This window comes from Canis aureus, chromosome 11 (assembly GCF_053574225.1).
Source record: "Canis aureus isolate CA01 chromosome 11, VMU_Caureus_v.1.0, whole genome shotgun sequence".
NCBI classification, from domain to species: Eukaryota; Metazoa; Chordata; class Mammalia; order Carnivora; family Canidae; genus Canis; species Canis aureus.
The window spans coordinates 29,371,028-29,389,469 of NC_135621.1; the positions used below are offsets into that span (position 1 = coordinate 29,371,028).

At 54.1% G+C, this 18,442-nt stretch overlaps 1 protein-coding gene across 2 annotated transcripts in view; it reads right to left on the minus strand.

The window, feature by feature from the left end:
- Positions 1-18,442, minus strand: part of PICK1 (protein interacting with PRKCA 1) — an 18,976-nt gene continuing 534 nt past the window's right edge. For both annotated transcript variants that reach the window (XM_077914571.1, XM_077914572.1), the window contains exons 2-13: positions 18,314-18,411; positions 17,107-17,218; positions 11,356-11,484; positions 9,187-9,253; positions 8,064-8,153; positions 5,713-5,766; positions 5,146-5,208; positions 4,315-4,448; positions 3,825-3,917; positions 2,016-2,066; positions 1,327-1,471; positions 1-838 (exon numbers count right to left, since the gene is read on the minus strand). In XM_077914571.1, the coding sequence (XP_077770697.1) occupies positions 564-838; positions 1,327-1,471; positions 2,016-2,066; positions 3,825-3,917; positions 4,315-4,448; positions 5,146-5,208; positions 5,713-5,766; positions 8,064-8,153; positions 9,187-9,253; positions 11,356-11,484; positions 17,107-17,218; positions 18,314-18,354 (1,254 nt within the window). In that variant the 5' untranslated portion in view covers positions 18,355-18,411 and the 3' untranslated portion in view covers positions 1-563. The remainder of the gene's footprint in view (positions 839-1,326; positions 1,472-2,015; positions 2,067-3,824; positions 3,918-4,314; positions 4,449-5,145; positions 5,209-5,712; positions 5,767-8,063; positions 8,154-9,186; positions 9,254-11,355; positions 11,485-17,106; positions 17,219-18,313; positions 18,412-18,442) is intronic.

The window sequence follows — 18,442 nt, forward strand, 5'->3', positions numbered from 1 at the left end:
TCCATCTGGGTTTGTGTTTATTCAATACAGGCCCAGTGCCCGGCCCTTCCCCAGGGAAGTGGCTGAGCTAGGGGAATAAAATAAATAAAGGCCGCCGAGGTGTGAGTGTGGGCTGGGCTGGGGCCGGCCTGGGCTGAGGTGAGGGTGTACACAAGACACTGGACCCAACCTCGGCTGTCCACCCCCGGCCCCCCACTCCAGCAGGCTCCAGTGGTGATGCCCACAGGGAACGGGTCCTGGACGTCCTGCCACCTCTAACCCCACCTCCTTTCCGTGCCCCTTCTCTCCTTCCTAAGGCAGTTCCAGAGGCCAAGCTCTCCATCTGGCTGGGAAGGTGGGGAGGGAAGGCGGAGCAGGCCAGTGTCCAGGTCCCAGGCCATGGGCCCAGGGCCTCTCCTGGGCAGAAGCCCAGGCTCGCTGTGCTAGGACAGAGGAGCAGGGAGGCAGGCGCCCCAAGCCAGCAGGCCTTTATGCGCCACCCTGTTCTGCAGCGGCCCCGCCCCAGCTCCCATGCTCTGTCCTCCCACTCACCCTACCCCCCAGATCCGCACCCCATGGGGCACTCAGGAGTCACACCAGCTCCCACCCTTGTCCAGGGGCCCGGCAGCCCCTCGTGCATCTCTGGACGGCTCCCCAGTAGCTGTGTCCTCGTCATCTTCATCCTCTTCGTCCTCCCCGTCGGTGAACTCATCCTGGCTGAGGCCGTAGGCCAGCGTGGTGTGGGCCAGGTCCACCTCGATGGGGAAGACATCGGCATCACGCAGCACCGCGTAGCAGTCGTTGTAGTACTTGGACATGGTGGACACGAAGCGCTGCAGCTGGAACACGATGTCCTGGACTGGAGTGGGAGAGCGGGCCAACAGGCACCAGTGGAGAAGACCCGCCAAGGCTGCCTGGCCCTCCTCCTCCTAGGGGAGGCCCTTTTGCACCTCGCCGAGCCCATATGCCTTGGGTGCAGGCAAGGCCAGGGCAGCCCAGGCCTGTGCACACCCATGATTCCCAGTTCCCAGGTCAGAGAGAGGAGCCCTGCCACGGTGGGTAGATTGGGGACTGCACCCCATTGCACCCCATAGCAAGAACCAGGCCCACCCAAGCCAGACCCCAGGAAGGGGGATGCGCTGCCAGGGCTTTCCACCTTGGGTCAGCCCCAAAAGTCTGCCATGGTGGGGCTGTGGGACCCCACCTAAGGACCTTACCTCTCTGGGCCACAGTTTTCCCAGCTCTGAAATGGGGAGAAGATGGTACACATCCCCCAAACCCAAGGATTGTATAGGGCTGGCGTTGGGCATGCCTCTCCAGCCCCCAGTGCCCACCTACTCCCCTCACCATGCTTCTGGTCCAGCAACTCCATCTTCTCCAGCACATCCTTGCGCATCTGGGAGAAGCGGGCACGGGCCTCCTGGCGACAGCGCAGGATCAGGCGATACTCATAGTTGCCAGTGCTCACGCGGTACAGGGGCTCCCCCAGGGCCTGGGGCAGTGGGGAGCACATCAGCAACCCAGCGGGGTGGGTGGACATACAGGGCAGGGAGGCTGCAGAGCCCACCCACCAGCTCACACTCCTGCACCACATAGCATTTTTCAAAGCCCCCATGGTTCCTCACTTCCGAGACACCAGCGATTGCCAGAAGCACTTAGTAATAGCTTTGTGAAAAACAAAAAAAACCAAACCCTTGACAATTTAGTGCTAAGGTGGATCATGACATCAAAAATATTGAACATTTCCTCTTAGGAGTGAGGAAAGTCAGCTTTTTCCCACAAGAGCCTCACGAAGGCTGGGGAGTGGCCCCGCAGCAAGCCGGCCAGTGCTCTGAAGCCCAGGTGGATAGCCTCCCACCTCCAGAAACAAGAGCCCAGCCAGACCCCTCTAGCCTCTCCCAGATCAGCCTGAGCCACCCGGTGTCCCTGGCAGACCAGGACACTCTTGGGCCGCTGTGAGACAAGCAGGGGAAGGTCCATACACTCCAAGACCTTCCAGCACCGGGGCCACCCCCCAATCACCACTGAAAACTCACGATGCAGCTGTACTCCTCGTCATCCATTTCCTTCACCTTCAGGCAGTAGGACTGTATGGGACGGCGAGGTCACGGTGTCAGAGGGGCTCCACCTCCTGGATGCCCACCCTGATGCCACACTTCCACCCCACATAGTACCCCGCAGCCATGCCAGGCCTCCTGGGCCCTGCATGCCCTCAACTAGGATAGGCTGACACTTGCCTCTCATGTGGGAGGGTGGCAAGGGCCTAAGAAACAGCCCAGCATTTCCCAAACTCAAGTTAGGAGAGATGGTCTGGGGAAAAAGGGATTCCATGGTCAAAAGAGCATGGGAAGGTCGTTGAGGATTTATGGTGCACACAGGGATGCCAAAGGCTTTGGGAAGTCCTACAGCAAAGGAGCCTCAGCTTGCTTGGTGGAGCATCTTCCCTCAACATCTTTGACCATCAGAATTTTTACTTAAACATAAAACTCAATAATGTCCAGGAGACCCTGGTGGCTCAGTCCGTTGGGTGTCTGACTCTTGATTTCAGCTCAGGTCATGATCTCAGGTTCATGAGCTCAGTCCCGCATCAGGCTCCACACTCAGCGTGGAGTCTACTTGAGATTCTCTCCCTCAGCCCCTCTTCCTACTTACATACTCTCTAAATAAATACATAAAATCTTAAAAAACAAAACAAAAACCCAACTTGATCATGTCCCTTGGCACCCACTTTATAACCCACTATAAAAGTGACCAAATAATCTCAAGGGGTCAGAGTGGCCCAGAGTAAGCACTCTGCCTACCCTGGGCACCCAAAGGCTCCCTGAGTGGGCAGGGTCTGGGCTACTGTCCAATTCCCAGTACCTCCCAGGTCCCTGGGCTCATGTCCTCAATCAGACATGACAAAGGTTCTGGTCCCTTCCTGCCTACCATCCTGTGGCTAATCTCTAGGTGAGTTCTCTCTCTAGCATGCCAGATTCATCCCTCCTGGGGACCACTGACCCAGACTCACCCCGACTCACCCCTCCCTGAGGGCTGGGGACCACTCACCAGACTCATCCCTCCCCGGGGGCTGGGGACCACTCACCCAGACTCCCCCCGCCCCCAGGGCTGGGGACCACTCACCCAGACTCATCCGTCCCTGGGGGCTAGGGACCACTCACCCAGACTCATCCCTCCCTGGGGGCTGGGGACCACTCACCCAGACTCATCCATCCCCGGGGGCTAGGGACCACTCACCCAGATTCATCCCTCCCTACGGGCTGGGGACCACTCACTCAGACTCATCCCTCCCTGGGGGCTGGGGACCACTCACCCAGATTCATCCCTCCCTGGGGGCTGGGGACCACTCACCCAGATTCATCCGTCCCTAAGGGCTGGGAACCACTCACTCAGACTCATCCCTCCCTGGGGGCTGGGGACCACTCACCCAGATTCATCCATCCCTGAGGGCTGGGGACCACTCACTCAGACTCATCCCTCCCTGGGGGCTGAGGACCACTCACCCAGACTCATCCCTCCCCGGGGGCTGGGGACCACTCACCCAGATTCATCCCTCCCTGGGGGCTGGGGACCACTCACCCAGATTCATCCGTCCCTGAGGGCTGGGAACCACTTACTCAGACTCATCTCTCCCTAGGGGCTGGGGACCACTCACCCAGATTCATCCATCCCTGAGGGCTGGGGACCACTCACTCAGACTCATCCCTCCCTGGGGGCTGAGGACCACTCACCCAGACTCATCCCTCCCCGGGGGCTGGGGACCACTCACCCAGACTCACCCCTCCCTGAGGGCCGGGGACCACTCACCCAGACTCACCCCTCCCTGGGGGCTGGCGACCACTCACCAGGTACTCAAACTTCACATCCAGGTACTTCTTGATGGTGAGGCGAGTGTCTGGGATGGCTTTGTTGAGGTACGTATTCAGGTCTGTCAGCATCTGGAAGGGAAAGTGGAGGCAGACACCTAGTCCCAGGGGGCAGGGGCTGGGCTGGCTGGCGTGACAAAGAACGGCACTGACCCATCAATCCTTCTACTGGACTCAGGTGTCAAAGCCAAAGAGTGACAGACAAGTCGGTCCATTCAAGGGTGAGAAGACAGGCTGGGCCAAGGGTAAACTGTAACTAAGATGGAGCCAGGGGCAGAAGAAACCAGCCTGGGGGTCAATGCTGAGTGAGGCCAGGGAGGCAGAGTGACTTACCACAGTCAGTCGTGCAGGTGACCACGCTAGAACCTGCACTTACATTTTCTGACTCCAGTACAGGACACTTTCTGTATGCCACACTGTCCCCTCTCTACCCTCACATGCTGATGCACACATGCCCAACACCACCTACCGGCTTGATGGTTTTCAGCAGCCGGATGCCGAACTTCTCGATGCTGCGGTGGGCGTCAGCAAACTTCACAAAAGCCTCACTCGCGGCTGGCTGGGGCTCCCGCACCCCAATCACAGAGAACACGTCCCCAAAGGCTGCAGGATAAGTCTGCCCTGAAGACTGTCCCTACCTGACCCCTTCATGGAGAAGCCGGGGATTTGCTGGGGAGAAGTGGGGCAAGGGGCATAGCAGGCCGAAGGTGAAGGCCTGTATGAAGTCTCTGTCCCCAAGGAGGTGGGTCTACACCCAAGAGAGCCGGGTCTACACCCAAGAGAGCGGCCCTCATTCCCCAGAGTGATCAGACCACGGGGGAAGAAGAAGGCTGGGTCAAGGTTGGAGAGGCTGCTGTTGCCTGGCAGCAGAGCACAGGGATGTGGAGGCTGGGTCTAAGGCCAGCGCTGCCGGCAGGAGTGGTGTGCACATTTCCTCGGTCTGGGATCATTTTCCCCACTGCAAAGTGGGGTTAACTCTAGCTGCCTGGCCCAGCCGGCAGACTCGTAGAAAATGAGACCACAAATAAGGAAGCCTCTCCACGTTGTAAGGGGCAGAACGGGTTACACTGGACCCCACACACCAGCTGGTCCAGATGTTCCCTGCTGGCCCCACCTCCCAGCATCTGGACAAGGCCCGGCCCGAACCTGGCATGAGGTCAAATGCTGCGGTGTCTGCCTGAGCCTGGTGAGGAAGGGCCCTGGGAGGAGATTGGCCACACCCTAACTGCCTGGGGCAGCCCTGAGCTCAGAAGGGAGCGACGGTCTTCCCAGGGTCACACAGGTTTGGGGGCACCCTTACCCCGGTGTGTCTGTGACAGTTCGTAAAAGGCCCGGAGGAGGTTCTTGGTGTGTTCCGTCATTCCTGTAGGAGAGAGCCAACTGTAGGGGGATGGAGGCACATGGCAGGACCACAAGGGCCCCCAGGACATGGCCTCCACCCCCACCCAGAGGTCCTCACTGTTCCCACAGCCCCACTGGGGCCCAGGGTTGAGGGCTTAGCCGCGGCCCCAGTGCCACCCAAGAGGAGCCCCCATCAGACAAGAGACCCAGGACCTAGCAGGGGCAGAAGGTGACCAGGGCTTCCTAGGCGCTGCATCTTTGGGAGACAGATTCCAAGAGGCTCCCACCATGCTTAAATGTGCTATTATTTGAATTTTTATGGATATGTATTACTCTCATAATCAGGAAAAGTATGTCTTAAGAGGCTTTCTTCCGAAGAATTCCTAACGACCACAGTCCTAGAATCTCATAGGCCAGCAATCCTGCCCCTACTGCCACCATTTCCGAGCAGGGCTGTGAAGATCTACCCGAGGGCAGAGCCAGTGCCAGGTACCCCCTGGACAGGACCCGAGGGGCCGCCTCTCACCTTTATACAGCTCGGCTGTCCGCTCCAGCTCCTCCAGCCTCTTGACAAGCCCGTCTGCAGGGGAATCAGAGAGAAGGTGGGTCCAGTGAGTCTATATGAGCACAGGGGTGAGGAGAGAGCAGGGTGGCCCAAGCCAGGCTTGGGAGGAGAGGCAGCTTCCAGAAGAGAACAAGGACTGGCACAGAACGGGGGTCCCAGGGAGGGGGATCTCAACTGGGCTCAGAAGTGTTCCATAGCAGCCCAGGACACCCAAACCAAAGGCCAGCAGGGGACAGGGAGGGCCGCCCTCGGGCCACTCCTAAGTCCCCACCCCAGCAGGCTGGGGTACAGCAGATGGGCAGAAAGGTGATGATCATTTAGGCACTGCCAAAAGTCATCAGGAAAAAAGGTTGGGTCCTCCCAAGGCCCGATCTGTGGGTAGTTCCTGATGGCCAGCCAAAGGCAGGCCCCATCCCAGTGGTCAAGGCCTCCGTACTTCTAACACAACCCCTGCCAACAGCCAAGGAGGCAGGCAGGCAGAGCTAAACCGGGGAGATGAGTCGTTTTGACAACCCCAATGCAGGCATGACGCAGCCCCCTCCGCAGGAGAAGCAAATGTGACAGCTCAGAAGGGAGCATTGCTCGGGGAGGAAAAGCTGGCACTGGACCAGGCCTTGGTGATCAACATTCACTACTTAACAGAGGTTCTTCGAGCACCTTTTGGGTGCCGGACCCCATGTCAGGGCCACAGAATGACCTTAGTAAATGTTATCTACGTCATGTCCTCAAGGCTCATGGTCCAGCAGAGGAGACAGTGGCCAGGCACTGGGGGCTGTCAGGGGAGAGGTGGGCACAGCTGCCTTGCCACAAGGGCTCAAAAATGGGAGCAACTGGACTGCTGGGGCCGGCATTTCAGATCAGGGAGGGAGGGCCCCTCCAGCAGTGAGGGGATGAGGGACCTCCCACCTCCCCACCAGGAGCGGGGCAGGGACTATGCCAGTGGCTTCCTCACATGGTGGCCCCTCAGGGCAGGGCCCAATCTCACTGAGCTCCAGTGAGCTGTGAGCCAAGACCCATCACCCAAGGCTCCTTGCCCATAGCTCAGTCCTTCCTCCGTATGAGCCTTTGGGGTAGGGATTACTTTCTCATTTTCTGTGTAAAAGGAGGGACGTCGTGTCCCAAGGCACACAGCCAGGCACTACTCAAGGCAGGGTGCCCTCTAACCACCCCCACCCCATCTCCTGTGTTGACCTGGGTCAGGGTTTTCTGAGCAGGAGGGGAAGGAGATAGAAGCCGAGTCTGGGCAGAGATGGTGGGTATGTGTCAGGTGGCAGCAATAGGGGGAGGAATGGGCTCAGTGGGCTCTGGCGGGGGGGCTGTGTGGAGCATCTCAGAGGTCTTCAGGAGCTTGGCCACTGGTTGGCCCCCAGGCTCTGCCTCCCCAGAGCCCTGGCACCTGGCCAGCCTGGCAGGAAAGGAGCCACGTAAGCGCCATGCTGTTGTTTTTAGCTGGGTCATGGGACATCATGACAGCTTCAATTTTAGAAACCCTATTTAAGGCTGGGGAAATTGCAAGGTTTGGGGGGAAAAAACACAACAACCAGTTCTAATTTCATCTCAACGCATGGTAACTACAGTAACAGGGATTTATAGACACCAAGAAGCTGAGAATAGCAGCCACCACTTTTGTACGCTGCTTGGAACGCGCTCGGACCCCACCCCCACGTCCCAGCCAATGAAGCCCAGTGTGCCCAACTGAGCCTACAATACATACAGGCATTTAAACCCACCCCCACACACGCGGAGCACAACTGCTATTTATAAACTCGGCCTGGGGACCGTGGGGAGCAGGACCAAGTGTTTTACTGGCCACACGGCGGCGGGTGCGTGGGTGTGAGTGTGCGTGGCCCTGGCTTTCCCCCTGCCCCCACCTCCAGTCCTGGCCAGGAACCTCTGAGACAGGGGCAGCAGCGCCACCTCCTGGAGAAAGGCAGGGGCAAGGCGGGCAGTGCAGGAGCAGAAAGCCGGGGCCACACTTGACAAGAGGGCACATGATGGCCGCCCCTGGCTCTGTGACAGCAGCTGGGGAGAATGGCAAAGGCATCAGCTCAGGGAGCTGGAGCTGAAAGGAGACACCTCTGCGCTCTGCATCTGTCTCATCTGTGACCTGGGCCTGGAATCCTAGGCCTGACCATGGAAGCCACTGGCTGCAGGATGCCTTAGCTGACTGCTGTGGACGCTCTCTGGGAGGCAGAGAGGCCTCTGGGAATGCAGATTGGTGACCAGTGGCCCCATGGGCAGCAGGAACCATTCCTCTGGAAGCCTGGGCCTGCGACTCCGTCCCCGGGCCAGCTGGGCAGGAGAGGACTCACCATTGCACAGGATGGCCCGGCTCAGGCCCAGGGCATCTGCAGTCCCGGAGCTCATGTTCTCTACCAGCCGATGCTTTACTTTCTTCAACACTGGGAGCAGGGGAAAAAGGGACTCAGTGATGGGGAGTGTGCAGCTGGGGCCTCAGGCATCCCTGCCCCAGCTCATCTCCTCATGGTGAGTGACAGCAGGGGCTCAGAGGGCTGCCCTGAGCTCTGGTTCAGGGGTGACTGAAGCAGGGGGAGCCCCCATAGGGTTGTGCCAGGTCCCCTGCCCTATTCCCTCTCTGCGAGAGCGGTGCTGAGAACTGGAAGGAGGTAAGCATGTAAAGTGCCAAGAGGCGAACCAGGAAAGTCTCTTCTCCCTTCCATATCTGGGAGCAGAGCTGCCATCAGTGACCTCAGACCCCCAGACTCGGTTACCGTATACATGTCGCGTACTGAGTCCCTGGAAGGGACCAGAGACTTATAAGGGAGAACCTCTGGGACAGACTGATCTTAGCCTCTCTCCCTAAAAACCAGGAGGTGACTGTGACGCTAGGGTGGAGGAAAAGTGTGCTGGGCTCCAGAGCTGAGAGATCTGGGTGTGCATCACCCAGGGGACATGGAGCCCTCTCTGGGCTCATGCCTTTATGTCGAATGAGGTGACTGGTCCAGAGGACCTCGAAGCTGCAGTGTCCAGCTCTAGAGTCTGAAGCTTCTACAGAACCAAAGCCCAGCCCTCCTCAGCAGGAGGCAACCTGTCCTAGAGGATGCCATGGGAGGAAGGGCTGGCCTGGGACCCTCTGCCCAAGGCCTGAGGTCCAGTTCAGACCTTGAGCCTTCCTGGGAGTAGGCAGGTGGAAGAAGACGCCAGGGCCAAGTAGGGGCATGCATGGGCCTGAGGCACCATGCCCTAGGCATGACAATCCTAGGGCAGGGAGGTCCCAGGGTAGGTGGCCTTGGGAGAGAACTGCAACATGGGACAGAGTGAAATCAGGGACAGATTTCTTGGGTGCAGCTGCAGGAGAGCACCCCAGGTCCTTTGCATTGGTTTGGGCAAAAACCATGTAACACTGTCATAAAGACACAGAACAGGGCCAGGGGCTTGTGGGGCCACCGGGTACCACTGCTCTGGCCCACTTACCAATGTCAAGGGACATGCCCTGCTTGGGGTCCGCCTGCAGCTTGTTGTAGTGGATCGTCACCTCACCCTGAAAAAGGACAGGCACAGTTAAGAGAGAGTCTCCTGGGTCCCAAGCCTCTTCCTTGGGGAAGCCTGTCTTCCCTGAAATCTGTGGTCATGAGAGCATCCTGAGCCCTGGGAAAGGCCCAGATCAACCATGAATTCGGCTATGCGGGGCCAAGGGCTGTGATGTGGCCCCGCTTTGTAACTGGTTTGTTCCCATGTCCCTCCTTGTCCCACGAGGTGCCAGGCCCTGGGGAACCAGCAAGGACAAGGGCAGAGACAGAGCTCACAGCCCGGTGGTCTCTGATGTCCTGAGGTCCAGTGAGGTCAGGGGTCCCACCCTTCCCCACGCCATGCTCCAAGCCCTCGCTTCACAATTTGCCCCACATGGAGTATCCGCTGCGCTCTAATCACCCATGCTCAGCGGTGCCCCATTCACTCAACTAACACATCCATGCACTTTCTCCGTGCCTGGTGCTGGGACACCAAGGAGCATGTGCAGGGCAGCCCCAGCCCCTAGGGCCCACACCAGCAAGGAAGCCAATGCAAACCACATTCTACAACTGGAAGAGAAGTGCCGGCTTCTCCTGAGAAGCCTTCCCTGATCACGTGAGGCCACCACGGTCACTGTCATCCATGCAATCTTCAGACCCCTTAACTTGGGACAGAATCCATTCAAATACAACATGGGATTTCAAAAATGAGTCCTGAAAGGAAAGCAAAATGATCTGATGCTGTCACAGTGAGGGGCAGAGGCAAAAAGCTCCCTCAGGCTGCGCAAGAGTGTGTTGTGGGGCCTCAACAGGCAGCAGCCAGGGCAGCAGGACTCAGACCTGAGCAAATCCCTTCCTCCCTCTGGGTGCCAGTAAACGGGGACAGCAGGCCCTGCCCGCCACCCAAACAAGGGGGCTGGAAGACCCCTGGATTAATGTCCAGGCTGTGCACACATGTGAAGCGCTCTTGTCCTCCTGGGCACACAGAGAGCTGGCGTGAGGCAGGCTTCAGAGGATGGGCGCTGTGATGGGTACAGACATGAGGTGTGAGGAAGGGGCCACAGGAGACACCCACCTCCCAGGTCTGTACCGGGATGAAACACTGTCCACCTGCTTCCCGACGTGCCACACCAGGACAGGAACATCCAGCCCCGGTAGAGCGGAATGGGAGAACAAAGGGGAGAAGGTGGAGAAGCAGCTGGCCCCAGGCTAAGGTAAGAGGGACTGGCAGGGACGCTGGTGCCAGGTCCCTAAGACATGGAGGATGGACATGGGGTGAGGAGAGGTCTGAAAGGATGGGATGAGGGAGCTAGAATACTCGGCCAAGCTCAATTTACAGTTGGGACCCTTGACTCTAGGACTCCAAGGTCATCTACTGGCTTTGTGCGTCCTTTGCTGTTTAGGTTTCCCAAGACTTACTAGCAGCCAAATCTCTAAGAAATGGCAAAAGGGCTCCAGGCTGCTTCCATGAGTGGTCAGGACACTGCCTGCCATTTGTGGTGGTAGCAGGGGCTTACAGGGCGAGGCCTCAGCTATAGCAGCTGGGGTGGGGTGTGGGGAGTCAAAGACAGGCCGTGTGTGATTGTGGTCTGCAGAACAGAAGACCGGCAGCTGGACAGAGCTGCTCCAGGCCTCAGAAGTTTCCCTGGGGGACTGTGAGCCCAGGAGGACCCTGTGGACTGAGAACTCCTACAGAGATGGGGGGGGGGCTCCTCTTCCCCCCCACCCCTCCCAGACCCAGTATGGCCCAACCGACATTTACTGAGTGTCTACTGACTCCAGTACATTCACCTTGGACCTCCAGCTTCAGTTCTAGCCCTGAGTGGGGACACAATGGATCACCCTGAGGCATGGCTCCTAATCCAACAGCTCCCCTGGGGGCTGAAGGACAGGGAACCGAATGGTCCCCACTCTTCTGCCAAGGCAGCACAGTGGTCCTGGAGCACGAGTGGTATTTATTGACCAGATGTGGGAGACAATGAAGGAGGCCAGAGTATAGCCCAGACCTTGGTGTACTGAGGGGGCAGCAGAGAGACAGCCTGTCCCCCTCCAGGCCTATAGGGGGCAGGTTGAGTGCCATCGCAGTGGCTTGGCTGCCTGTGTCTCCCTGCCCCCCTAACCACAGCAGCCTTACCTTCACCTCCTGAATCATCTTTGCCACCTCCACCTTAGTTTTGCCTTTGATTGACCTGCCATTGACACCGGTGATCTCGTCGCCAGCCGCCACAGTGCCGTCCAGGGCTGCTGGGGTGTTGTCAAACACCTGTGGGTGCAAGGGAGGGCAGTGTGGGGGAAACAGTCATCCCCTGAACCACAACTGAGCCTACCTTGGTCTAAACCTCACACACTCAACTGAGTGTATGCTCCTCCAAACTCAGTTAATAGATTTTCCGCCAATGCTGTCCTGGGCTGACTTGAAGCCCCAAAGCACCTCTGGTCAGTTCCTGTGCCTCATCTCAGTCCCCAAAGAGTAAGGACTCCACCGTGCACGTGAGACTCTCCTCCCAACATGGCCCCTTCAACAGGGTCCATACTCACTGAGGCGTGAGGCTGGGTGTGCCTGTCAAGCACACATGTGCAAGTGCTGCTCAGGGCAAGGAGGAGGCAGGACACATCTGCATATGCAGAGATGGACAGGAACACAGAAATCATGGCCAGAAAATGGCCACCAGGACAAACATCTGACACTGCCCTCTCTCTACTTCATCTTCAGCTGCTACATTTTCTACATAAAGTACGTAGAAGGAACAACTGGTAACTTTTCATATACATAATGTCATGAGGAAGGAAGAAATTGAGATGACAGTTTCTTTCTGTTAACCTTCCAGAATCACACTAAAAAATAATTATTACTATTTTTTAAAGACTTACTTATTTCAGAGAGAGAGAGTGTGCATGTGCACATGCACAAGCAGGCGGAGGGGCCGAAAGAGAGAGAAAGCAAGAGAGAAGCAGACTCCCTGCTGAAAGTGGAGCCTGATCTCATAACCCTGAGATCATGACCTGAGCTGAAATCAAGAGTCGGACGCTCAACTGATGGAGCCACCCAGGTGCCCCAATATATATATATATTTTTTTAAACGGTAAAGGAGACAACGAGAGGGTATACCTGTCCTTGGAAGATAGACAGTGGGAATCCAAGGCCTGTGGAAGGACTTTAGTAAGAGAGATCTAATCCTTGCTGGAAATTGCCAGTGGGTTAGAAAGTGGACCTCTAGAGACAGCCACGGCGGGTGGAAAGCAAGGTGCAGAAAGTAGGGAAAGGACTCAACTCCGGGCTCCTCCATCCACAGGGCTGTCCATCATCACCCCTTCTCTGTGGAAGATGGAGGTGGTTTCCCCAGAGAAGCTCTGGACTCGGGCCCAGGGACCAAGGAAGGCAGGAGAGAGGCAGGGGAATGGAGAGATTTGGGTTTAGCAAGTTCCAAAGCCCCCTCACCCCAGTGGGGCCCCAGAATGCCAGCAGCCAGGCTTACTGCCCTTCCCCACAGGACACTGGAGGCCCCTGTCCTCAACAGCTTGACACAAAGGCCCGTCTATGCAGACACTGGGAGATTCCCCCACAGTTCACCCCACAGGGAAGTCCCCCGGACATGGCCTGTGCACAGATCTTCAAAACACCAGTAGTACATGGCAGTGATGATTCACTCATCCTATAAAGAAAGGCGAGGATTACCGGTCACTTAAGAAAAAGATCCCATATAAAAAATAATTACACAGAAAAAGGGAACCACAGGAAGCAGAAACAAAGCAGGGGTGATACAAAGAAAACCATAATTAATGTCTTCGAGGTGATTAGAAAAAACTGGAAGATGTAAAAGGATCGACTCAAAAATAAGAGGGGTGACTGGATGGCTCAGTCGGTTAAGTGTCTGACTTTGGCTCAGGTCACGATCCCAGGGTCCTGGGATAGAGCCCCGTGTCTCATGTCTTGGGCTCAGTACCCAGCAGAGAGCCTTGCTTCTCCCTTTCCCTGTGCCCCTCCACTTGTGTGTGTGTGTGCGCACGCACGCACATGAGCGTGCACTCTCTCAAATAAATAAATTCTAAAAAAAAAAAAAAGGAAAGATCTTTTCGAAATGCAAAACGTAACTGAAATTTACAATGTCAAAGAAGCTATGAAACCAAGCCAAGGAAAATGAAAATGACATGGACAATCAGAAAACAAGAAAAATATTAGAAGATCAATTCAGAAAGCCCAACAGAAGTCCCAGAAGTCCCACAAGAGGGAATAGAAACCAGAGAGCAAGATCCCATCAACGAGCTAATACTAGAAACTTCCAGGGCAGAGAAAGACATGAGGTTCCTGGAGGGACGCGCCCTCTGAGCTCCAACGCAACAGACAGACAAGGGCCTGTGCCAAGAGCCATCATCATGACCCTGCAGGATGCCAAGAACAAAAGGAAACTCCCAAGAGTCTTGAGAGATCAAGGATAAAACATATTACAAATAAAAGGTCACTGATCAGGGCACCATCAGACATAACAGTGCTGACGGCAAAAGATAATGAAAGGAAGCCATTGTATTTCTAAGTGAAAATTATTTTCAAACTTGCCTTTTTTTTTTTTTTTCTTTTTTGGGAGAGTCATTCTTGAATTTGATTTGCCGAAGTCAATTGGAAGGGATATGAGAATAACAACAAAGACAGGATAAGGGCATTTTCAGAGACTCAAACTCTCAAAAAATGTACCTCCATGCAGCCTTTTCCAGAAAGCTACAGGGGGATGTGCTCCACCTCGATGAGGCAGTAAGCCGAGAAAGACAGCTCCTGTCCTGCACAGCAAAGGAAACAGTCCACAAAACTAAAAGGCAACCTACACAGAATGGGTGGAGATATTTGCAAATGACATATCCGATAAAGGGCTAGTATCCAAAATATATAAAGAACTTATTAAACTCAACACTCAAAAGCCAAATAATCCAATTAAAAAATTGGCAGAAGACATGAACACACATTTCTCCAAAGAAGACATCCAGACAGCCAATAGACACAGGAAAGAATGCTCAACATCACTCATCATCAGGGAAATACAAATTAAAACCACAACAGGATATCACCTCACATCTGTCAGAATGGCTAAAATCAACAACACAAGAAACAGAGTGTTGGTGAGGATGTGGAGAAAAAGGAATTCTCTGGCACTACTGGTGGGAATGGAAACTGGTGCAGCCGCTCTGGAAAACAGTATGGAGGTTCCTCGGAAAGTTAAAAATGGAGCTACCCTACAATCCAGCAATTGCACTACTGGGTATTTACCCAAAGAATATAAAAATGCTAATTCAAAGAGATAGGTACACCCCTAAGGTTATAGCGGCATTATTTACAAGAGCCAATATATGGAAGCAGCCCAAGTGTACACTGACTGATGAATGGATATAGAAGATGTGGTTTATATATACAACGGAATGTTATTTGACCACAAAAGAGAATGAAATCTTGCCATTTGCAAAGATACAGATGAATCTAGACAGTATAATGCTAAGCAAGATAAGTCTATAAGAAAAAGACCATATGATTTCAGCCATTTGTGGAATTGAAAAAACAAATGGGTAAAGGGCAAAACAGAGAGAGACACACACAAACCAAGAAACAGACTCTTAACTAGAGAGAACAGGGACACCTGGGGGGGCTCAGTCGTTAAACATCCAACTCTTGATTTCAGCTCAGGTCACAACTGCAAGGTTGTGAGATCAAGCCGCACATCGGGCTCCACCCTCAGCGGGGAGTCTGTTTGAGATTCCCTCTCTCCCTCTCTGCCCCTTCCCCCAATGCTTTCCCCCTCTTTCTCTCTCAAATGAATAAATAAACCTTTAACTAAACAAACAAAAACTTTAGAGAACTGACAGTCACCAGAGGGGAAGGGGGAAACAGGTGATGGGAATTCAGGATGTCACTTGTCGGTGATGAGCACCAGGTGATGTGAGGAGGTGTTGGATCACTAGTATGCACACCTGACACTAACATCAATTACACTAACTGGATGTTAGTGTAGTTAACAACATGTTATGTAGTTAACCATATGTTAACTAACTGGCATCAAATTAAAGACTTGAGAGAAGGAAAGAAAGAGGGCTCCTGGAAGTAGGGGAGCCCCCCAGAGAGGGAAGGGGAGGCACAGTGAGACAGACTCCAGAAAGATGAGGGCAAACAGCTGCCTGAAGAAAGGTAGTGAACGTCCAAAGAGAATGCAAATGGAAGAAACCCGAGAAACCTGTTCAAAAAAGAAAAGACTGAGTTAAGAAAAGAGACCAGAGGCTCCTCAGAAAGTTAACCACAGAGGCACCATATGAGCTGGCACCCTGCTCCCACTCTCAGATACACACTCCCTAAAAATGAAAGCATGTGTACACTCAGAACATGCGCATGCATGTTTACAGCAGCATTCTTCATAACAGCCAAATGTCCTTCAAATGAATGGATGAACAATTGTGGTACATCCACAAAAATGGAATATTCGTCAGCCATAAAAAAATATGCCAACACTGGAATGAAATTCAAAAACATTATGCTCAGTAAAAGAATCCAGACCCCAAAGGTGACATGTCAGATTCTTTTTATATAAAATGTCCAGAAAAAAACAACCTATATAGTAACCAGATTACCCATCTAAAATAACCCTCTGCCTCTCCCCGTCAAATAAATAAATCTTTAAAAAGGTGGGGGGGTGTGCAACAGTGGGTGCTATTATTTGACACAGGCCTTCTAGTACTCTCGACTTGTTCAGAGCAAGTCAGATACGCTTTGATAAAAAAAATTCAATTTTTAAAAACCAAATTCTATTATTTTATAACCGTAGTTTGTTCTACACAAACCCAGCCCCCAATGGGTGAGAAGGGGGAGGTGGCAGGGACCAAGCAGGCATGTAGCAGGGGGGCCCAGGCCTGGGCAAGGCCTCCCTAATACCTCCTGGGTCAGAGGAGGCCAAAAGCTCGTGAAGGCAGCACCCAGAGTAGACCAGGCTACATCCCGGGAATCTCTGTCCTCAAGGCCCAAAAGTGACTCTTTTGCAAGATTCTCAGAGAGACAGCAGTTTCCCATCTGCCACCAATGGCTACTGAGCTGAGAAAGTGGGAACAGAGTAGAAGGCAGGTCACATTTATGTCTGTGGCAAGCTTCCTTTGGAGCCTACAGAAAAACCAGTGACTGACCCGTCACAAAGTAAACTGTCCCCACTGCTCAGAGTCACAGCTGATAGAATGTCACCAAAGCAGCTTCATCTACAAGAACCACAAAAATGTTCAGTACCACTGGCAGAGTGTCTCGGGGACATGAACAACTGCTAGGTACAAAACAACATCTTCTACTTCGTATTTATTAAATGCCGGGCAATGTTTGGGGCATTCTGGTTAATCCTCACAGTGACCTACACATTTTACACTCTCACTTGCCAGATGAGGAAGCTGAGGCCCAGAGAGCTTACCAAGTAACTCGCTGCTGAGCAGGGAGGCTTACATTTGGGTTCACCAGGCCACTAGCATCCCATGGACTTGCAGACTTTCCACTAAAATTCACATTCCACTTGCACCAGTACCCCAGGCCGACAGTTTTGTGCATTTGACCCTATGACACATGTTGTACTTGGTGCTGACAGCAGTGAAAAAGCAGGCTGAGATCCTGTCCTCACAGTGTGGTGTCTGGCTAGCAGTGAGATAGAGGACGACGAATGGGCAAACCCATGATTACAGATGGTGAGCGGAGCTGAGAAGGGAAGGAGCGCATTGATACAGCAGAGAACAGGGTGCATCTACTGAGGGGCATGCCCGGGAAGGCCTCTCTGAGGAGTTCAGGCCTCAGCTCCGCAGTCAGGAAAATAAGCCTGCCCCAGGGGAGGGAGGTGGCTCACCCCTTCTAGGACCTCACCCCCACCTCCAAAGCACCCAGTACCTGGACAATATAGAGGCAGGGGCAGTACTGGGCCCCTCCTCCGATGCTGATCCCGATCAGGTTCTGAGCATCCTTCTGTAGGGTCACCTTCCCAGGCACAGTAGGGATTCCACTAGAAAGAGAAGCACATGTGGCCGAATCTCCTGGGAGGATTCCTTAAAGGGGACGAGGAAGGAAGCCCCTGAGAGGCTCCAAGTGCTGCTCAGCTTTTTCTTTTCTCAATTGGCCAAAAAGACAGTGTCTGGCGCTGGCACATGTGCAGCTCTTAGGAGTCCTGCAGATGCAGGATCAGATCCCGGCTCTGCCACTGACCATCTACAGGACTTGGATAAGTAAGTCACCTCTGTGCATCTCAGTTCCCTCAGCCATAAAATGGTATGGATGGAAATGGCTTGCTACTTGGTGAAAATTCTTATAAGAAAGCACACGAAAGGCACTTAACACCAGTCCAGCCCAGAGCAGGCACTCCATGAAAACAGATTCCCCCTTCCCTCTCCTTCATCCTGCCTCTGAGGCCTGATCCAGACTCTGTCCTTCTCACCTTCTCAGGCACAGGTGGAACATTATGGCCACTTGCTCCAGGAAGCCTTCTCCTCTTAAATTATCCATCACCCATCTCTCAGTTGCTCTGCTCAATTACCTCTCAATTTTCAGTATAAACCAGCACTTGTTTATGTTCTGCTGTAAATATTTGCCTCCATTCACTTATTCATTCAACAAACCAGCAACCTACTGATGGTGAGTCGAGCACCATACTAAGTGCTGAGGATGCAGGCAGTGGACTGATGGAGGGCAGATTTTAGTTGAGAGACTAACAATTTCTGAAAATCTGTCCTACTAATTACCTATACTGGGAAGGAAAGTATGTTTACAATACTCCCATTCACCTTCAAAACCTGGCTCCACTGCCACCTCCTTTTTGAAGCCTTCCCTGAACACCCCAATCAAGAGACTGCTCCTCTGCTCTCTCCTTGTAGCCAGGCCATTCTCCATTAGTACCCACGTGGCCCTGACTTGTCATCTGCTAGGGTGTCCGCAGCCCCCTACAGATGGTGAGCTCCTGGAAGGGCAGGGTCCATTTCTACTATAGAACAAGACCTACTTAACCCCCGCTGAGAAGCAAGGGTCTGTGGAGCTGGGAAGTCTGGGGATCTGGAGGCCCCGGGGCTCGTGCATTCCTGGGACTTGGAAGGAACAAAATACTCACAGTTTATCCTCCTCGATGTCATAATCCAAGTCTGCAAACATGGTTCCGAGAGTTGAGGTGGGCTGGCTGACTGCCCAGCTCGGCAGGGGAATGGGGAACTGGACCAGGGAGAGAAAAGAGCGTAGGGTT